The sequence below is a fragment of the Engraulis encrasicolus genome, chromosome 9, assembly GCF_034702125.1.
Source record: "Engraulis encrasicolus isolate BLACKSEA-1 chromosome 9, IST_EnEncr_1.0, whole genome shotgun sequence".
Classification (NCBI taxonomy): Eukaryota; Metazoa; Chordata; class Actinopteri; order Clupeiformes; family Engraulidae; genus Engraulis; species Engraulis encrasicolus.
The window spans coordinates 24,741,820-24,759,086 of NC_085865.1; the positions used below are offsets into that span (position 1 = coordinate 24,741,820).

General features: G+C 42.1%; 1 protein-coding gene across 1 annotated transcript; it reads right to left on the minus strand.

Annotated features, from left to right (window-relative positions):
* Positions 1-334: 334 nt before the first annotated feature.
* Positions 335-16,175, minus strand: u2surp (U2 snRNP-associated SURP domain containing). Its single transcript, XM_063206823.1, has 26 exons — positions 16,131-16,175; positions 15,352-15,450; positions 15,083-15,194; positions 14,856-14,974; positions 14,649-14,719; positions 14,458-14,543; positions 13,663-13,698; positions 13,455-13,537; positions 12,512-12,677; positions 12,066-12,277; positions 11,595-11,638; positions 8,798-8,902; positions 8,130-8,196; positions 7,663-7,829; positions 7,269-7,431; positions 6,326-6,405; positions 6,113-6,200; positions 5,571-5,720; positions 5,087-5,279; positions 4,419-4,505; positions 4,237-4,291; positions 3,862-4,009; positions 3,287-3,397; positions 2,307-2,446; positions 1,664-1,849; positions 335-1,150 (listed from the first exon to the last, which is right to left on the minus strand). The coding sequence occupies exons 1-26, from the start codon at positions 16,173-16,175 to the stop codon at positions 1,012-1,014; spliced, it is 2,952 nt and encodes a 983-aa protein (XP_063062893.1). The 3' UTR covers positions 335-1,011.
* Positions 16,176-17,267: the final 1,092 nt, after the last annotated feature.

Below are 17,267 nucleotides of genomic sequence, written 5' to 3' on the forward strand. Positions count from 1 at the left end.
ATTTTGTGGACAGTGGACCCAGAAAAAAAGTGACAAGTATTTTTGTTTCGGTGGGCCTTATATAACAACACCTGTGGAAACTCAACCAAACTGGATGGAGGTAATTGAGAAAATTAAGAAACAAAACTGTAATATCCACATCCTGAGTTATGGGTTGTATACCATAATCTCTGTTGGGTTGGAGCACACATAATAAAATGAAAAATAAATCGTTTCTTATAATTCTGATGCAGGTGAAGACAAAGGAAACCCAACCAAACACTACGAGATAACCACCACCCCCACAACCATCCAATCACAGGAAGAGATCAGGAACAGCAAGTTAGGCCGAACATCTTATGAATCCTCTTTAATGTGAACTACAAAAAAATAAACAACAAAACGGACACATGTAAATCAGACTACAGCCATACACACTTGGAGGGGGGGGGGGGGGGGTTAGGCATGAGCTGAGTGTGTGGTATCCGACACAGGGCGCTTGGTGGTGGTGGTATGTGTAGGGGGTGGTGTCAACGGTGGAAGTCAGGGCAACCCAGGCCGAGGAGAGAGAGCCTGTCCACGCACGCACGCACACACACACACAAACACCCACACACACCGATCTCATCATCAACATTATTATTTAACTGTAACTGTACATTATAAAACAGCAGCTGCTGGGCTGGGGTCTGTTCCACAGCAAACAAACATCGTCGTCGTCATCATTAACATACATCACCAATGTCAAGTCAAAAGTCTCTCCTGCTGGCGTCCTTGAGGCGATCAGGCACAGATAGGACTGGGGGCAGGAATACAGGAAAGGGGCTCAGGAGGGGGGCAAGAATGGGCCTTGGGTTTGGGGATGGGGGAGGACTTGGCTGCTCTGTCTTCTGACTTGTCTACAAGAGTCCCGTGAGCAGGAGAGAGGGGAGGGAGGGGGAAAGTCAGGCTGGATACCAGGGTGTGTGGAAAGGAGAATTCTGGGAAGGGGTTGTTGAAAGGGTCCGGTGGGTTGGTGGGTGGGGGGACTCGTCAGTGTTTACTCTTCTTCGACTTCTTGTGTGAGCGGTGTGGCGAGCGGGACCTGGAACGGGACTTTTTGGCTGATTTCTTGGGCGTCCGCGAGCGGGACTTTCGAGATCGCTTAGGAGTTCTAGGAGATGATGGTGACCTGAGAAAAGAAAGCCAAAAATGCAATTGTTAAAAGCAATCAATCACTATATTGATGACATTTTTTTTCTTTTCTCTTGTTTATTCTATGTGGAATAAGAAGTTAACTGAATAGTAATATACCATGATTTAAGAACAACTTTGACAGGAAAAAATTTGTAGGAAATCAGTGTTATGCTGTCCAGATGACATAAGTTTCATGCTTCTTAAACCTTTTCCATGCCCAAAATCAAGCATTTTTCAAGGACCTTCAACACCAATTGTAAGGTTTTTCTCGCACCATTAAAAGACAGCCTAGTGACATTAGACCCATGTAAAGATCAGGGTCTGGGGGAACAATATGATGTACAACTATCAGTTTGGAAAGCTATGGTGACAAGCACATTGCCAGGATTAAACAAAATCATTTTATTTCTCCTTTATCGGCCCATTAATTAAGACTGCCGATAAATTGGCAATACAGAACATTTCCCGTAATGCATAGGGGGTGGGACAGCATGTTAGTGTCAGGTACCTTTTAGAGGACTTCTTGGTGGTGGAGCGAGGGGAGTCTCTGTGAGATGACCGCGACCGCACGGTGTCCTTGGGGTACGACCTCTCTGATCGTTCTGACCGCTCCGATCGTTCCGACCGAGGGGAGGGGGACCGCCGCCTGCTGGTGCTCCGTGGCGGGCTCGGAGATAAACTGTGTCGCCGTTTCCTAGCAACACCGCAAACAAACCAGAGATAAAAAGGGAGGGGATGATGATTCATAAACATTTACTCCCTCAATAGCAACTGTGCGATGTATGATGCATGAAGTCATTCGCCATCAATAGGAGACCACAGAATATTTAGTAGTCAAGGTGGGTCAGCTGGTATCAGAGACATGAATATAATAATGGGTTTTTCATATGAAAAACATACAAATTAAAAAAAAAAAAAACAATTATATAAGTTACATTTGCGATACAAAGTCCTTGTCGTTTCAGATGACCGCCTTCACCATAAAGTGCATCATTCACATCACAAACAAACTTTTTGATTACCTAACTCTCAGACTTGCAGTGTGAACACCACAGCCGATTCGAGATTAGGTGCGGGAACGGGCACTTGCACAGTCCTCAGTCAACCACAATGCTCCCAGTGGGATGCAAAGTATATGCTACAGAACATACCTCTCTTTCTTAGGCGGAGGGGAATCCTCTTTCTCTTTCTCTTTCTTCGTGTCTTTGGACCGGCTCTCTTTCTCCTTCTCTTTCTCCTTGTCCTTTTTCTCCCGCTCCTTCTCTCGTTCAAGTTTCTCCTTTTCTTTTTCCTGATAAAGAAACAAAAATAACGTTCTCTTAAGTACCAGGCAGTCAGCCGCAAAACATAAATGTGTGAATAAAAACAGCATTGATTTCCTTTAAAACTTGGACATCGCTACATTACATACAATACAGGACCTTCTCAAATAATTAGCATATTGTGTTAAAGTTCATTCTAAATCACCAGACAGAACATTCCATTGACTTTCAATGGGGTTTCATTCCTGGCAAATTAGAATGTCCATAACCACGAAAGCATAAAAACGTGGTATGGAAATCTATGAGGTATAATGAAGTGGGAAGTGTGGGTCACCAGATCACACAACAAAAAACAGCTGACAGCTAAGCATCAAGGATATCTGGGCTTCCATAACTCTCATGCAATGCCACTGCCATTGACTTCAATAATCGTAGTCAGGTCGGCAGTCTAACCCATGACTGCGGTTTTGAGTAATGAACCAGGCTGGGACTTTTTAAAGCCTCAGGAAGCTTTTACCAGTGTTTAGAGTTAATTTGTTGATTCAGATGATTAGGTTAATAGCTTGTTTAGACAACCTTTACATGATATGCTTATTTTTTGAGATAGGAATTTTGGGTTTTCATGAGCTGCATGACAAAATCATCAATATTAAAACAATACAAGACCTGAAATATTTCAGGTTAAAGTTTATTTTTTATCATTACATTATGGGGGAAAAATGAACTTTAACACAATATGCTAATTATTTGAGAAGGACCTGTATATTTGCCCTATTAAATTAATGCCTTATTTCAATCACACTGTTAAAGCATATTGAGCTCCATGATTTGTATGAATTGTGCTATGGAAACAAAGTTGTTATTCTCACTTTTTGGAGCAGCTTGTCTCTGTACAGTTCCACCTGCTCCTGAATGCTCTGGCCAGACTTCTTGGGCCTCTTACCAGACTCCAGTTCATCCTGGAACTTCATAACCTTGACCTGTTGCATGGAGAACAAAACATAATATTCATATTGAAAGTCTGTTAATTCCAGCGCCTGCTGAAAATCAGTAGTACATTGAACCCCACGTTCAAAAAACCTCCAGCAGTTTGCTTCTGGTAAACACAAGATTCATATTAACACAGTATTTTAGAAGCTTATTCCAGGGACTGTTAAAACACAGTGTTGCCAGAGCATTAAAAAACAGCACTACATTGAACACAAGTTCAAAGAACGTCAAGCAGTTTGCTCCTAGTAAAACTGCCCTTTTCATTTAGTCATAAGTATTTGTACAGCTGTTGGCTGGGCTGATGAACCAATTACTTGCTTATTGGACTGAGATCCTCATTAAAACCTCTTGTCGCCAAGAGACACATGGAAAAGCAAGGCAGCAAGCGCAGCAGCTCCTTCCAGACCAGGACAAAAAAAGAAAAACAAACAAAAGAAGGTGAACAAAGGCTCACTTCAATCTCGCGTAGTTTTGAGCGCCTGTCCTCGTTCAGCTCCAGCGTTTTGGTCTTGGAGTCGTTTTGCTCTTCCCTGGTGGGGTTGGAGAAGATCTGTTCTTCTGATCGGGCACTTCTGGAGTCCTCGTCGCTGTTCTCTTCCGACCTACAGCCAACAACAAAAAGTACCTCATGACAGTGTTCAGGGTGGTATTTTGTGATTGAGTTTAGTACAGTGACCGTGCTTCTATACGGAATTAATCAGGAGTTCCTGATGAATTAGAAAAAATCACCCATATTTGTTTCATATTGAGATTTATAGTCATGTCAAAGCGTCAAATTTCTTTACAATTATAATTCACAAAGCCAGTGAGAAAAAATATCCTCTCTTACTTCTTTTTAGTGTCTTCAGGTGGTTCGAAGATCTCCCATTTTGATGTTGTGACAGCTGGTAGGAGTTAAGAAAAGTAAACGTTTCATCAGCATGTGTATGTTCTTATTACATAGCCATAATACAGTGTTCCCACTTCCCTCCACTGTCCAACATGTCCGGAGCTAAGTGCCTTTTGAGTTACCTTGTGCCTCCAGTTCAGCCTCATCCACTGCCTCCCATTTGGAGGGAGCGACTTTGAACGCACCTCCTTTCCCTCCAGACCCATCAACTGCAGAGAAGACAAGAGCAGACAAACAGATTAGGTTTTAATTTAATTATTATGGCTCCAAGTCTTACTGCTGCCAAACAGAGCACGGGGGTCTTGGTCAACTATACTGCCCAATTTAAAATCAAGCCACTTTTATTGAAAAACAACAGATGTTGAGCCAAACAGTAAGTAATGAGGGGAAAGGGAAACAGTCAAACATGTGGAGGTATCAGTGTGAACTATACTGGGTGAAGAAACAGGCATGGAAGATTGCAAAGCAACATTATCAACATAATACATTAAAACACGTAAAGAGAGAGAATACAGTGGTTGCTTCAGCAAGGTAATATCTTAAAACTAGAGGTGCTCATCGATGTCCAGAAGAATATGTCTTGGGTGTAAGAGAGGAAATCTGAGGCACTCTGAAGTGGAGTAAAAGTCCATCAGGGCGAAGTCCTGAAGATCATCGTGCACTACTGAGAAGTTTCAACTCGTCCCGTGTCACAAAAGACTTTTAACTCCACTTCAAAAGTAACCCAGATCACTCTTCAACTCACAACAATTAAAAACATTTTAAAGATAGTTCAAAATGTTGAGCTCACATGGAACTCCATCGATGTCCTCTTCCATGGCCTTGATGGGAACTCCATCCAGGTCGTCCAGGGGAGCCCCATCCAGTGGGTCCCCGTCGATCTGGCCTCCATCTATGGGTATCCCATCCACATCCTCCAATGCCAGGCCGTCCAGCTCCTCTCCTCCAATGGGAGCTCCATCCATATCCTCCACGGGCTCAGGCTGGGAAGCACAGGTAGCAAACACTTAGTGGGTTAATCTCTCATAGCAGGACCATGATTGAGAAAAAAAATGCTCAATAAAAGTAATGTCTAAGATTGATTCAGTCGATGAGACTCTCACTGTTCACTGTTGTTATTTTTTACAATGTCTGTTCAGGCGAAAGCCCTTAAGTGGCAAAAGGCCTAGAAGCCAACCAAAGTCATTCTAGTTTCTTTCAATTCCATTTAAGACTGAAGTGTGGGTGGGTGCTTTTCGATGTTGCACGGGGATGGCTAAGGATGAGCGACTCACCTCAGGTACCACCACCGCGGTCACCATAGGAGGCTCCTTGTCTGACGAGAGGTTGACCAGGCCCAGGAAAATGTTCTGCAGCCTGATGAGGAAGGGATCCGGGTAGACCGCCCAGTCCTCCCAGGCACGGAAACACGCCATCACCCTTTGCTGAAAACCGAGAGCGAGAACAATTATAACACTGGGGATCTTACTCAGGCAAAAAAAAAACTTCTCCTGTACATACAAAGTGGATCAAAACTGTTTGTCCAAGTGGAGAGTCTGCAACTTTTTTTTTTACATAATCATATGGACTTGAACTGTCATGGAATACAGGAACAGGGACAGGAACAGGAATTTAAATTTTGTTCGGCTAAAATTAGAAACATGCATATAGTGACCGCAGATTCAGCGGTTTCCAGCGGGTGTTCTGATAATTCATGTACAGCTTCCAAATTTCAATCAAGGCTTTACGAATGTCAACCACTCTCTCACACAGGAGTGGTTTTCTGTCCAAATCTAAAGATAAAAGTAAAAGTACAGATGAATCCCAAAACTCATACCTTGAAGTTTTCTGATTGTAAGTGGCCCTGTATTGTCTTGTATGTAGCATGGAGATCTGCGAATATCTGGCAGAGTTTGGTTTCAAAGCTGAAAAAAAGAAAAAAAAAGTCACGATTACGGTGGTAGTGATGGAAATTATCTACCAGATTTATGTTTTAGAGAAAACCTGTATAACAACACTTACTGGAAAAGTAAAATGACAGATTACTTACTATTTTCTGTAGTAGGATGCATTTGACACTTTTGCTGAAGAATTATACAGCACATCAGATACTAAATACAGCCGGGCAATCTGCAAAACAAAGTAGATCACGTTTAGAGAATTGAGTCTCTACTGAACAGTTGAGTTAAATCTACAATCTGTGGTGGACCATCAATGTACGGTAACTGGAGTAGCTAGCCAAATAAAACTGCACATATGTCTTTGATCCTACATTGTAAACAATTTCAATGCCATGTTGGATTCACGACAGCAGACTTTACACAAAGTTACTCATACAGGACAAATAACAGGACAATGCTTTGTAATGCTTGAAATGTACATCAGTGTTACTGGTGAGAGAGCATAGGTATGAAACCACTGAGCTTAAGGTTGAGGTCGACAGCTCAGGGGCTATTGCATTTGTAAGAGGGTTTGGGAGAGAGACTAACAACAATCTACTGCCAAACTAATCAAATCTAATCAACAGATGTGGACAAAACTTTGTGGGTTTGTTGATAATGACCCAAGGAACAAGTGATTAAATTCTGGTGGTGATCCGGATCACGAACCGGAACCAGGACTTTTTTAAAGATTCTGTCAGCAAGATAACTCAAAAACTAATCTACTGTTTTGGACAAAACTTAGTGGAGCTGTTAGTAATGACCCAAGGAACAAGTGATTCAATTCTGGTGGTGATCCGGATCACGAACCGGAACCAGGACTTTTCAAACGATTCTTGACCATCTAGACACCCCCTAGTGACCAGTAATTGAATTGCGGGAACACCACAAAAACAAGGCAGAAAGACTTAGGGTGTAACATAGTACAATGTATCAAACAGCTTCCTTGGCGGAGGTCTGCGCCCTCTGAGTGCTTCTAGTTACACCTCCATCCATTTGAAACTTGGTCAGCCTTTTGTGTAAGATATGAGAGCAATGAGTGTTGTGATCTACCTTCTTGGGCAGCGGTGTCTTGAGGATGGAGAGGGACTCTGTGACACACTCCACAATCTCCTCCGCGGCCTCGGCGTGGCTCAGACAGAACAGCATGGCCTCCGCAATGTCCCCTCTCCTGGGCGTCAGGCCTCGCAACATCTCCTCCAGCTTATCCCGCTCACTATAAGACACACACACAAAGTTAAGTTGTAAAATGATTCAATTCTTTGCTAAGCATGAACAGCATGGCCACCATGATGTTTCCAGGGGGTCAAGCAAGGCTTGCAACATCTCTTCCAGCTTATCCCGCTTGCCACAGAAATCACACACATGAGAGAGCGTGTGAGCGCACACACAAACGCAGAAAAACATGCATGCATACACACAAGGAAGGAAAGGAAAATAGACTTACTCTTCCTTTAAGCAGCCTTTCTTGGCAGCTTCCTGCTCTTCCTCTTCTTCATCCTCTTCCTCTCCGCCGCTTCCACGCTGGTACGGGTTTAGTGGCGGCGGGCGCCAGAGCGAGCCGTTCTTGAACATCCGAAAGTCTTCCGTCTTCCATTTTGTGGGCGCTTCACCCTGGAAAAAAGGCATGGAGGATTTGTTCAAATTTGTTCGTTGTTGTTTCTGTGTACAGTCGGCAAAGATCTTGTACGCCAACTTCTAACTCATGCATATTAACTGGGGTGGAAAAAAATATATCAAGTGAAGTGCAAAATATTTTTCACACGTCATCATCTAAACAGCACACAGAGAAACGTTTTTGAACTCTATGCATGCTTTGAGCTCCAATTAATGTCCATAAATTTTATCTTAACTTCGACTGATTTTACACATATACACAGATTATTCTAAACATCATTTGAATGGGTGCCTTACCTGTAAAATGGTGTACAGCTTCCACCGATAGTACACGTGTGCTGGGCTCTGATTCTCAAAGAGAAACCTATGATCAGATGCAGAACAAAAAAAATTAGATGCAGGTACGCACTGGCACATGTGCACAAATTTGCAGATTTATTTTTGAGAGGACGACCCCTCTGTGTACATGGTATATGAAAGAAGACAGAGCCATAAGAACATGGTATGTTAGGAATAACGGCCCGCGAGGTGTCCCGGTATGTAAGGAATAACGGCCAACAAGGTGTCCCCATATCAAGAGAAATAATGGACGAGGGAGAATAGTCAAAAAACCCGATGAAATGGGGACACCTTGTAAGCCGTTATTCCTCTCATCTCCTGGCTGCCAGCATTTAAGTAATAATTTATTAATTTGTCGATCTAAGGATTCCTGAGAAAGTAGATTAACCACCACGCTACCACTTCCAACTTGACACGTCTGTTGCAAGCGTGAAACTTAGTCGCGCACAGAACCTTTGTTGGGAATGCTGAGGGCATATCACATGCATGATTCCTTCAGGGTTTTTACTTAAATAGTCAGCATTACAAACAAAAAATTCTATGTGCGACTAAATTAGGCACATGCACGCAGAAGAGATACCTGCCTGTACCTTGGGATATAGAGGTCTACAGAAGAGATGACCTACCTGTACATTGGGTTGCTGATCTCCCGGTTCATGATCATGGCTTCGAACATGGGCCCTTCACGCACCACAAACTCGATCATGCGGTGGATGACACAGAGCAAATTCCTGTGAGAAAAACACAGTTAAAGCACACGGATTCAGACCTCTGGCGCCATACCGGCCTCATCTGTCAAGTCATCCGTCGTCTCTCTGGGTGTGCATGGCAACAGAGAGACAACGCAACTCAGGGGGGCAATTTTGACAGCCACAAGTCTGGTATTGAGCAAGCATCAATCTCCATTATTGCTGACATTGGAAGTGGAAAAAATCCACATGTTAGCCACTAGGGGGCATTGTTTAAATGCAATACAGTTGGCTCCAAGCGAGAAGACTTGTGTCTGCCAAAATTAAAAAGGAATTTGAGGAAAGAAAATCAAATCAAACCCATATGATAAGTGAATTTAACGTTGTTGCTGTCCACATTTTCTATTACAGTTTTTGATTATGAATCCCATTTCCATTGCCTCTAAATGCTGGTAGGCATATTGCAGTGAAACAAATCAATACACCACTAACCAATGTATTTAGTTTGAGACTTTTCAGGCAATTGAGGCATTTCAAATATTTGCCATTTCAAATATTTGCCAAGACTGTTAACGCATTAACTTAAAGTTATGTACTCAAGACTAACACCGTCCAAATGTGGACAAAATCTGTCGTGGACAAAACTTGTTTGGGCTCAATTTGATTTCAACCAACAATTCAAAAATCATTGTGAGGACGCATAACCCCCTGTAGGTCATGAAATGCATGTGAATAACTGCACTAGGATACTCACAACAGCAAACGTACACAAACTTTCCTCTAAAATTGACAAAAATCAGAGATCTTAATTGAGATTGTCAATGTGTACCTCAACTAAATGCTATACAAAAAAAAAAACACAAGTTGGGCTAGACCTGCATAATTATTGCTATTATATGAACAACACCTAAAATCTAATCCATCAGTAATTGGCCATGGGCTTTGACTATCACAAAACCAAAGCAGTATAGGATTGTTGGCCTTAATAGGCTGAATTTAGCCCAAGATTTCTCAGTCGTTCTGGACTTCAGTCAATTGATCATGCAGTATTGACACAGATAAATCACAAATGATCCTAAAGGATGTCGCATTGAGCAGGGTGGAGAGTTAACTCCGGCATAAAAGAGCCTGCAGTGTATGATGATGATGTAGACAATTTTAGAAAGTTGCCGATTGTGCAAACAATTATTAGCCTAAAGTGGCCAACAAATCAGCAAAAAAAAGAGAAGAAGATTCATGATGCCTTTCTTTTGTCTGTCATGTCTGCTTGGGTTGGAAAAACAACACAAATCACATTTACGTGTGGGTGGTGGAGCCGACCGTACCAATGTCTGGGAAAAACTCTGTAGGGCTTTATACTTTCCCCATCCATCCCATGATGCCTTGAGGGATCCCTCGCTGCGGCCGTTCGACAGTTCAACTTGTGCTGCTCACCAAGGCCAATGTCAAAGGTCACTGAGACTAAAGTGTGTTGGGGGGGAATTGTGGCTGTACAGCTTGCTGTGGCTTGCAATGCATTGAGGGGGGGCTATATGGCTGGGGCCAGGATGGCTAGGACCAAAGTTTAACTTGACAGGCCAGTGGGGCAGTGCGGTTGGATTGAGCAATGCTTGCGAGGCAGTACAACTTTGCCTATGTGACGGTAGGTTACTGACTAACTCAAGTCAGTACACTTTTATCAGTGTGGAAACGCTACAGTCAGATGCACTAAAAAGGTATGGGCGGCAGCTAATGAATGTTACTACAAGAAACTAGTGAACAGCGATGTAAGATGGTTAGGTGGATCGAGTCTAGAGCCTAGTTTGTCATGAACAAGATTTCACTAGGTACACACACTCACTGACAAGCCTATATAAAATGGTAATGTGTGGTCATTACTCCCCCTACGTTCTCTTTATATTAAAAAAATGCTGCAACAGTTTGAGTCATGTCACAACTCAACCTAGGCACCTTTCCAATACAGGAACCATGGAGTGTTTTAGGACGGCCTAGGCATGTTTGCTCATATTTTGACAGTGGGACACAACCTCTTTTATTCACTGCTTGACAGCTGGGGTATCAAAACTGTTTAGACTTGCAAACCCATTTCTGTGCTGCACTGAAACTGCAGTGGTATCTGATGCTTAGTCATCAACATTATGTAAAAGTCATAGAACAGCACTGTATTTATAAATTGTATTATATTTCATATCTGGTCAGTTGCTGCAAAACTGCTAGCCCAATTGTCAGTAGAATTTAGCTACCATGCTGACGTCACCTTAAGGGCAATTAATTCTGAAACATTCAGGAGCTACAACCTGGCTGCTACTGCTTCATAAGCAGAGAGATTTTGTTTAGCAATATGGTCACTATAAATTTTTCTTTTAAATCGGGCAAAGGCTTGTGTACATCAGGTCTGTGGGCCTATCAGAAGGCATTCTAGCCCTGTGGAACACTACCGTCCTGTGACCACTCCAGGGACTTCTAATGTCTTACCGGTACCTGCAGTGGAGAGGTGCATTTGCATCTGCAGAAATGAGCCTTAAAATCCCCAAAATCCATCGTCTCACAACAACACCTTTTCCTGTCTCAACCATTGCTCAGCCAAACCAGACAACCCCAAGTAGCGTGCACCAATGAACCAATTGGATCATACTTTTTAAATGGATCATAATGGGATGTTTTTGGTTTGTTTTGTTGGTTGTTTTTTCATAATCTGACTTTTATACCAATTAAAAAAAGAAAAAGCATGTACCTTTCTGTTGGGATAACCACTTTGACTATGGCTTGCGACAGAGTCTGTATATGAAGGTCACATCAGATAATAAACATAGAATATGTGAGTATTGTTGCCAGAAAACAGAGGACAATATATATTATAATATAAAATGCATTGAATACTGCATAGAACAACTTTCCTGTACTGCTTACAGTATAGAATAGAAAAAGTCTAAAATGTTTACGTTACAGTAAGTAAAATACACAATCCAGCTATACTCAGACTTACCATTCAAAATAAACAATAGTCTCTAAGTCCCCCACAACACAACTGATACAATTGATAACCTAAACATCAACAAAACACTAAATTATCCAGGTTGTAACTAATACAATAACTGATCCTAAACCCAACATACCATTAACTCTTGCAATCTCCTAACACCTGATAAATAAACAAATCATATGACCCAGAAAATGCCACACACAGAGTGTGGGGGGCGCTTACCTTGTCGAATTCCTCCTTGTTTTTGGGCGGCGGAGGCATGGCGGCGTTGGGGTTCTTGATGCGCTCACGGGGCTGGGCATTGAAGGGCAGGCCTGAAGGGGGCGGGGGGAGCGTATGCTCCATCATAGAGGGCGGGATGTAGATGGGGTGCGGCGGGATGGGCACGCCTTTGCCCCAGCCCAGTTTCATTTCGAAATTCATGATCATCTTGCCTGTGGGTTGACGAGACCAAGTTGGTTACGAGCAGTCATTTAGCTTTTTTGCTAAAACAAATGTAGGTTTAAAAATTGTTGAAGCACTTTAGAACTCTAGAAGCCTGTTCAGCTGCACATTGAATGAATTCTGTGCCAAAAATAAAAGTTGATTACTATAATCACTACAGAAGTATAACTGGTATAGCGACTTGCATGCATTAGAGAAGCCAGAGAAACAAGGGTTTTTTGTACCATTTAAGTGCTTCAAAGCGCGTTCCGCATCCTTTCTAGACATGAAGGCCACAAAGCCACAGTTCCTCTCTCGTGCCCTCTCCTCGTCCGTTCTGGGCCACATGATCTTGACACTGGCCAGAGGGCCGTAGCGCCCAAACTCCTGACACAGCATCTCCTCATTCATCTAAAGATGTGGAAAAACAGACACCAGGTAAGAGGCGCAGTACAGGTGCAAATTAGAAGTGCAATAGATACAAGTATAATAAGTTATCATAGAAAACATACTGGAATTAATAGGCAACCGACTAACATATGGTTTCAAGTTAAAAAAAAATAAATAAAAAAAAACCTTATCAGTGTCAATCTAGTCCGTGCAGACTTTTCCTATGTGTAGAAGGTTCTTTGTGCCACATCAAAACACTTATCATATTGCCATCTGCTTACTCTCAGAACAGCATGACATAACTTCACAGAAAACACACGTACGCATGCACCTCCTTCCCCTAACACAACTTAAGATGGCATATTAACATGGCTGGCCTGGCTGAGTGGCCCTGATGGTTATGGTGTGTGATACATGGACTTCTTTGATAGCAGGAGTGCAGTTAGTGCATTCGACCGGGAATACGACGTATAGTTGTAAGCCAGCGAATCAGCCAACCAGCCAGTATAAGCACTTTTATACACTTGTACCACTGCCAGATACATTGCCTTTTCATCATCTGCATCACAACATTCACTGCCAGACTAACACTCCAGTCTAATTCTATTTGTTTACATCAAGATGCCAATAGCTACTAAATCTCTATTTGACCCACCAATACCTTTCTTTACATTCACTGCCGTTCTTAGTTAATGGACCGATGCACCCTGATGAGCACTGTGATACAAACAAGTGTAACAACTACACCAGCAGGTAATGTGATGCAGGGAGGATGTTGGGGCTTGTGTTACACATCACCTGTGGGTTTATGTTGCCAAGGTAAAGGTTTGTTGTGGTAGGATCTCCAACATCATGGGAGCCTGGAGCGGAGTCATCCAAGGCTGGAAATGAAGAGGAAAGAAAAGAAAAAAGGACTTTGTGTGTAGCCATGGCGTGTCATGTAACACTGGAATTGAAATGTTAATGAACTATGCACTTAGCATGCTAGTGTATTAAGACTAGTTACCACTGCTTGGACGGTTTCTGCGCGAGGAACCATCCACTAAAAGAAGCAGAAAGGCGTGACTTGACATTCAAAAGCACAATACAATAAGTTACAAAGGCAAAGTAAAGTTGTGTGGAGATGTGTAGGGCTGGACCTCTAAAAGGCCACGTATACTCCAAAACAGCGCGTGTTTATGCAACCGTGGCTGCGTACCTGCACCGAACGCACACATAGCTGTACAGAAGCACATGTTAGTTTGGCTAATACAGAAAGACAGACACACATACAAACATTAACAGCACATGATATTGCTACCTCATGCAAGGCTATAAATGTATGCTATTTCTGTTGATGTACACCAAGATGTCTAATAAATTAGGTTCCAAACCTGGGGTGCGTTTTTCAAAGCCATAGTCGCTAACTACGTTAGCTACTTTGTTGTTTGCAATGCAATTTCCCATTGGCAACTACCCAAGTTGCTAACTGGCTAACAACTACGCTTTCGAGAAATACACCCCTGTTTTGGATAACAACATCTGCTAAATAAGGGTCATAGTGTACATACACCTGGTTTCTCCGGCTCGCAAATCAAAACTCAGCAAGTTTCTGCAGAGTAGAACTGTACACACAGACTGCTTGAAGCACTCTGCTGACAATTTAGGCCAAGTTTTCTGTGGGAAGATGTAAGTATGGACCACATCCACAGGACTTTTCTTAGAATGTGGTGCTAAAATTTCCAGGGTGGTCGTGCCTCTGGAGGAGGTCCTGGCGATATCACTGTGAGAGGCATCTGACCCCACCAGCCCACCAACTCACCTGAGCGTCTGCCTTCCAAGCCAAGGGGCTCAAAGCGGCTCACCCGCCCCTTCAATCTGTGTCGTTCATCTCTCTCCTCCTGTATTCTACGGGGTGGAGCACAGCACCAAGCACGATATATATTACAATGACAAATCCATTTTCAGTTAATGCACTTTAAGATGAATGTTATTTTTCAGGTGTAGACTTACTGTTTCAATTCCTCTTTGAAGAGTTCAAGGTTACTCTTTTTCTTTTCTTTCTCTACGTTTTTCTTTATGGCCTTCAGAACATGGGACAAAGACTGTGTTAATCTCATCATGCATCATAATTTAACGCAACAGTTGATCATTGAATGATAGTACCATTGACAGCTTGAGTAGAGAACTGGTGAATAGAAAATGGTAGGTAATACATACATTTCTTTTGTCGAGTGCCAGGAATTGTGGAGGTGTTTCCAGGGGTAAAATGCTTTTGGTGGTGGTTTCAAAGCGTGGTTTGGGTTTATACAATTTGCCCTTTTTATCATCACCTGATTCTACAGTAAAGAGAAACGCAGACATACAATCAGTAGGTACCAGACTGATACACACTGGACATGTCAAACCAGAGCTTGACTGCAAACTATAAGAACCCTTTATCAAACCTTTTGGTGCATTTGCAAGTCCTCCACGTACAAAGGCCTTGACTTTGCCCTCTCCCCCTTCGAAGGAAGCCAGAAACTCCTCGTAAATTTCTGCAGCAGCTTTCTCATCCTCCTAAGAGCCAATGCATAATTGCGCACGGTTACAAACACACGACACATACAGAAAAGGCTAGTCTACACAGTATGTTACCAAGTTAAAATGGTCTGCATTATTGCATTGGTCCAGTTCCTATCCTAGACACAACCAATTCGAATGACACGTTGTTTACCTTCTTTTTGATTTCCTCTTGCTCCTTCTTGCTTAGCGTTCTTTTAGCCACAGCCATTTTTCCAATGCTGAAGGACTTCAACTTGCTCTCCAGCAACGCCTGGTAAACACAAAATATATTTGTCTTTGTCGTATCATTACAGAACACAACTCAAGTCAACTACCCATTGGCAACTTGTGAAATATATGACTGAACACAAGTTCGTGATCATCAGACGTGTATCAGGCACTGTCAGAAGCTATATGCTATTGTGTTAGTAGGCCTACTTAGTTGCTACATAACACAGTGAACTTCGTAGACGTTCAACCAGTTGATACTGATTTGGCGGCTATCTGAATCACAAGGATAATGCTAGCAAATGGCTAATTCCATACTGCCCAACGTGAGCTTCTAAGCACGTTAGCAAATATACTGCACACTTTGTTTACGTTTTCAAAACTACCAGTGGGTGTATGAGAATTGGGCGGCAATAGTAAGAAATGCAATAACTTTCTTGCACCTCTGGGTGTTTATGCAATTATATAGGGCGAAGGACTGTTTGTGGCACAATAAATGACAGCAGAGAACGCGCTGTTTGGTCACCAAGCTAGGAGCTACATAGCTAACCACCTAGCCACCCTAGTTAGCAAGCCATTAGTTTGCCTTTTGTCGTTTCAGCATCCGACATCACTGCAATGGACCCATTCGTATAGGTACTTGATGCTTTTATACATTACAATAACTATTATTATTTTAAAATAACTACTTTATAAGCATGCAAGATCAAAGATATTAATCACCTTAGCATTTGCTTTCTGAGCACCACCAGGCGTCCGGTCCGCCATCTTGGTTAACTAGGATGAATAATCGATTCCGGAAGACACCACTTCTTTGTGTAAGTAAGCAATCAATTGCCGATTCTTCACTGTGATCACACAGTGGCACTAAATACTTTCCCCCATATTGCCCATAAGAATGACTTTGGCACACATCTCAACATCTGAAAGATCATTTTAGAGGTTTGGGGCAAAGGGGAATTCTACCAGCTCTTTTTTTCTAACTGAATGGCTGCTTCTAGAGGTCAGGAACCTTTTGGTGGAGAGTCATAAAAGCCACATTTAATATTTTTTTTTTTTCCGTGTGAGCCATACCATTTTTAAAACACTGAATACCATTAAAAGCATGTATTTCAGTTAAGCCCAACAATTTTAGAGTGCACTGTCAAGTTATTACTTTTATTGATAACAGGTAGGCCTAAGTTAAGGGTTGCTGTCAACTTTATTATGAATAAAGAACCAAACACCTGCATTTCATGTGTTGTTCATGACATTACAGGCTATGTTTAGACAAGGAACTGGCCATTTTAAAATATTAGTTTTTTTATATTCAATTTTAAATTTTTCAATTTATGATAATTCATATTCTGAGGGTTGTTGTATTCCATGCTGTTTGTGTAATTTGTAGAGCCAGAAAAGAGCTTTCAAATAACACAACAGACATCTTTTTGTGACTTACACTGACTGATATAATCAAGGCTGAATGCATAGTGTCCTACCCTCATATGTAAACCTTTGCTAGTCTGTTTCTCCCTTAAAGGGACACTGTGTGAGATTTTTAGTTGTTTATTTCCAGAATGCATGCTGCCCATTCATTAATGGTACCTTTTTCATGAATACTTACCACCAGCATCAAATCCTAAGTATTCATTATGACTGGAAAAATTGCACTTTTCATACATGAAAAGGGGGATCTTCTCCATGGTCCGCCATTTTGAATTTCCAAAAATAGCCATTTTTAGCTGCAAAAACGACTGTACTTGGACCATACTAGAAAATAATTGTTTAATACTTAGTAAGCTTTCATGTAAAGATCAAATGTGGCAATAGGCAGCCCACTTTCAAAAAGCAGCATAGTTGCAGTACCTTTTTTGACCATTT

What these genes read in the sequence shown, in the direction of transcription:
- u2surp (XM_063206823.1), bottom strand. Translation starts at nt 16,175, where the DNA reads ATGGCGGACCGGACGCCTGGTGGTGCTCAGAAAGCAAATGCTAAG. An exon ending in AAGAGGAAATCAAAAAGAAG is followed by an intron (nt 15,195 to 15,351) that starts GTAAACAACGTG and finishes ATTGGCTCTTAG; the next exon opens with GAGGATGAGAAAGCTGCTGC. An exon ending in TACAATCAGAAAACTTCAAG is followed by an intron (nt 5,721 to 6,112) that starts GTATGAGTTTTG and finishes CTCGGTTTTCAG; the next exon opens with CAAAGGGTGATGGCGTGTTT.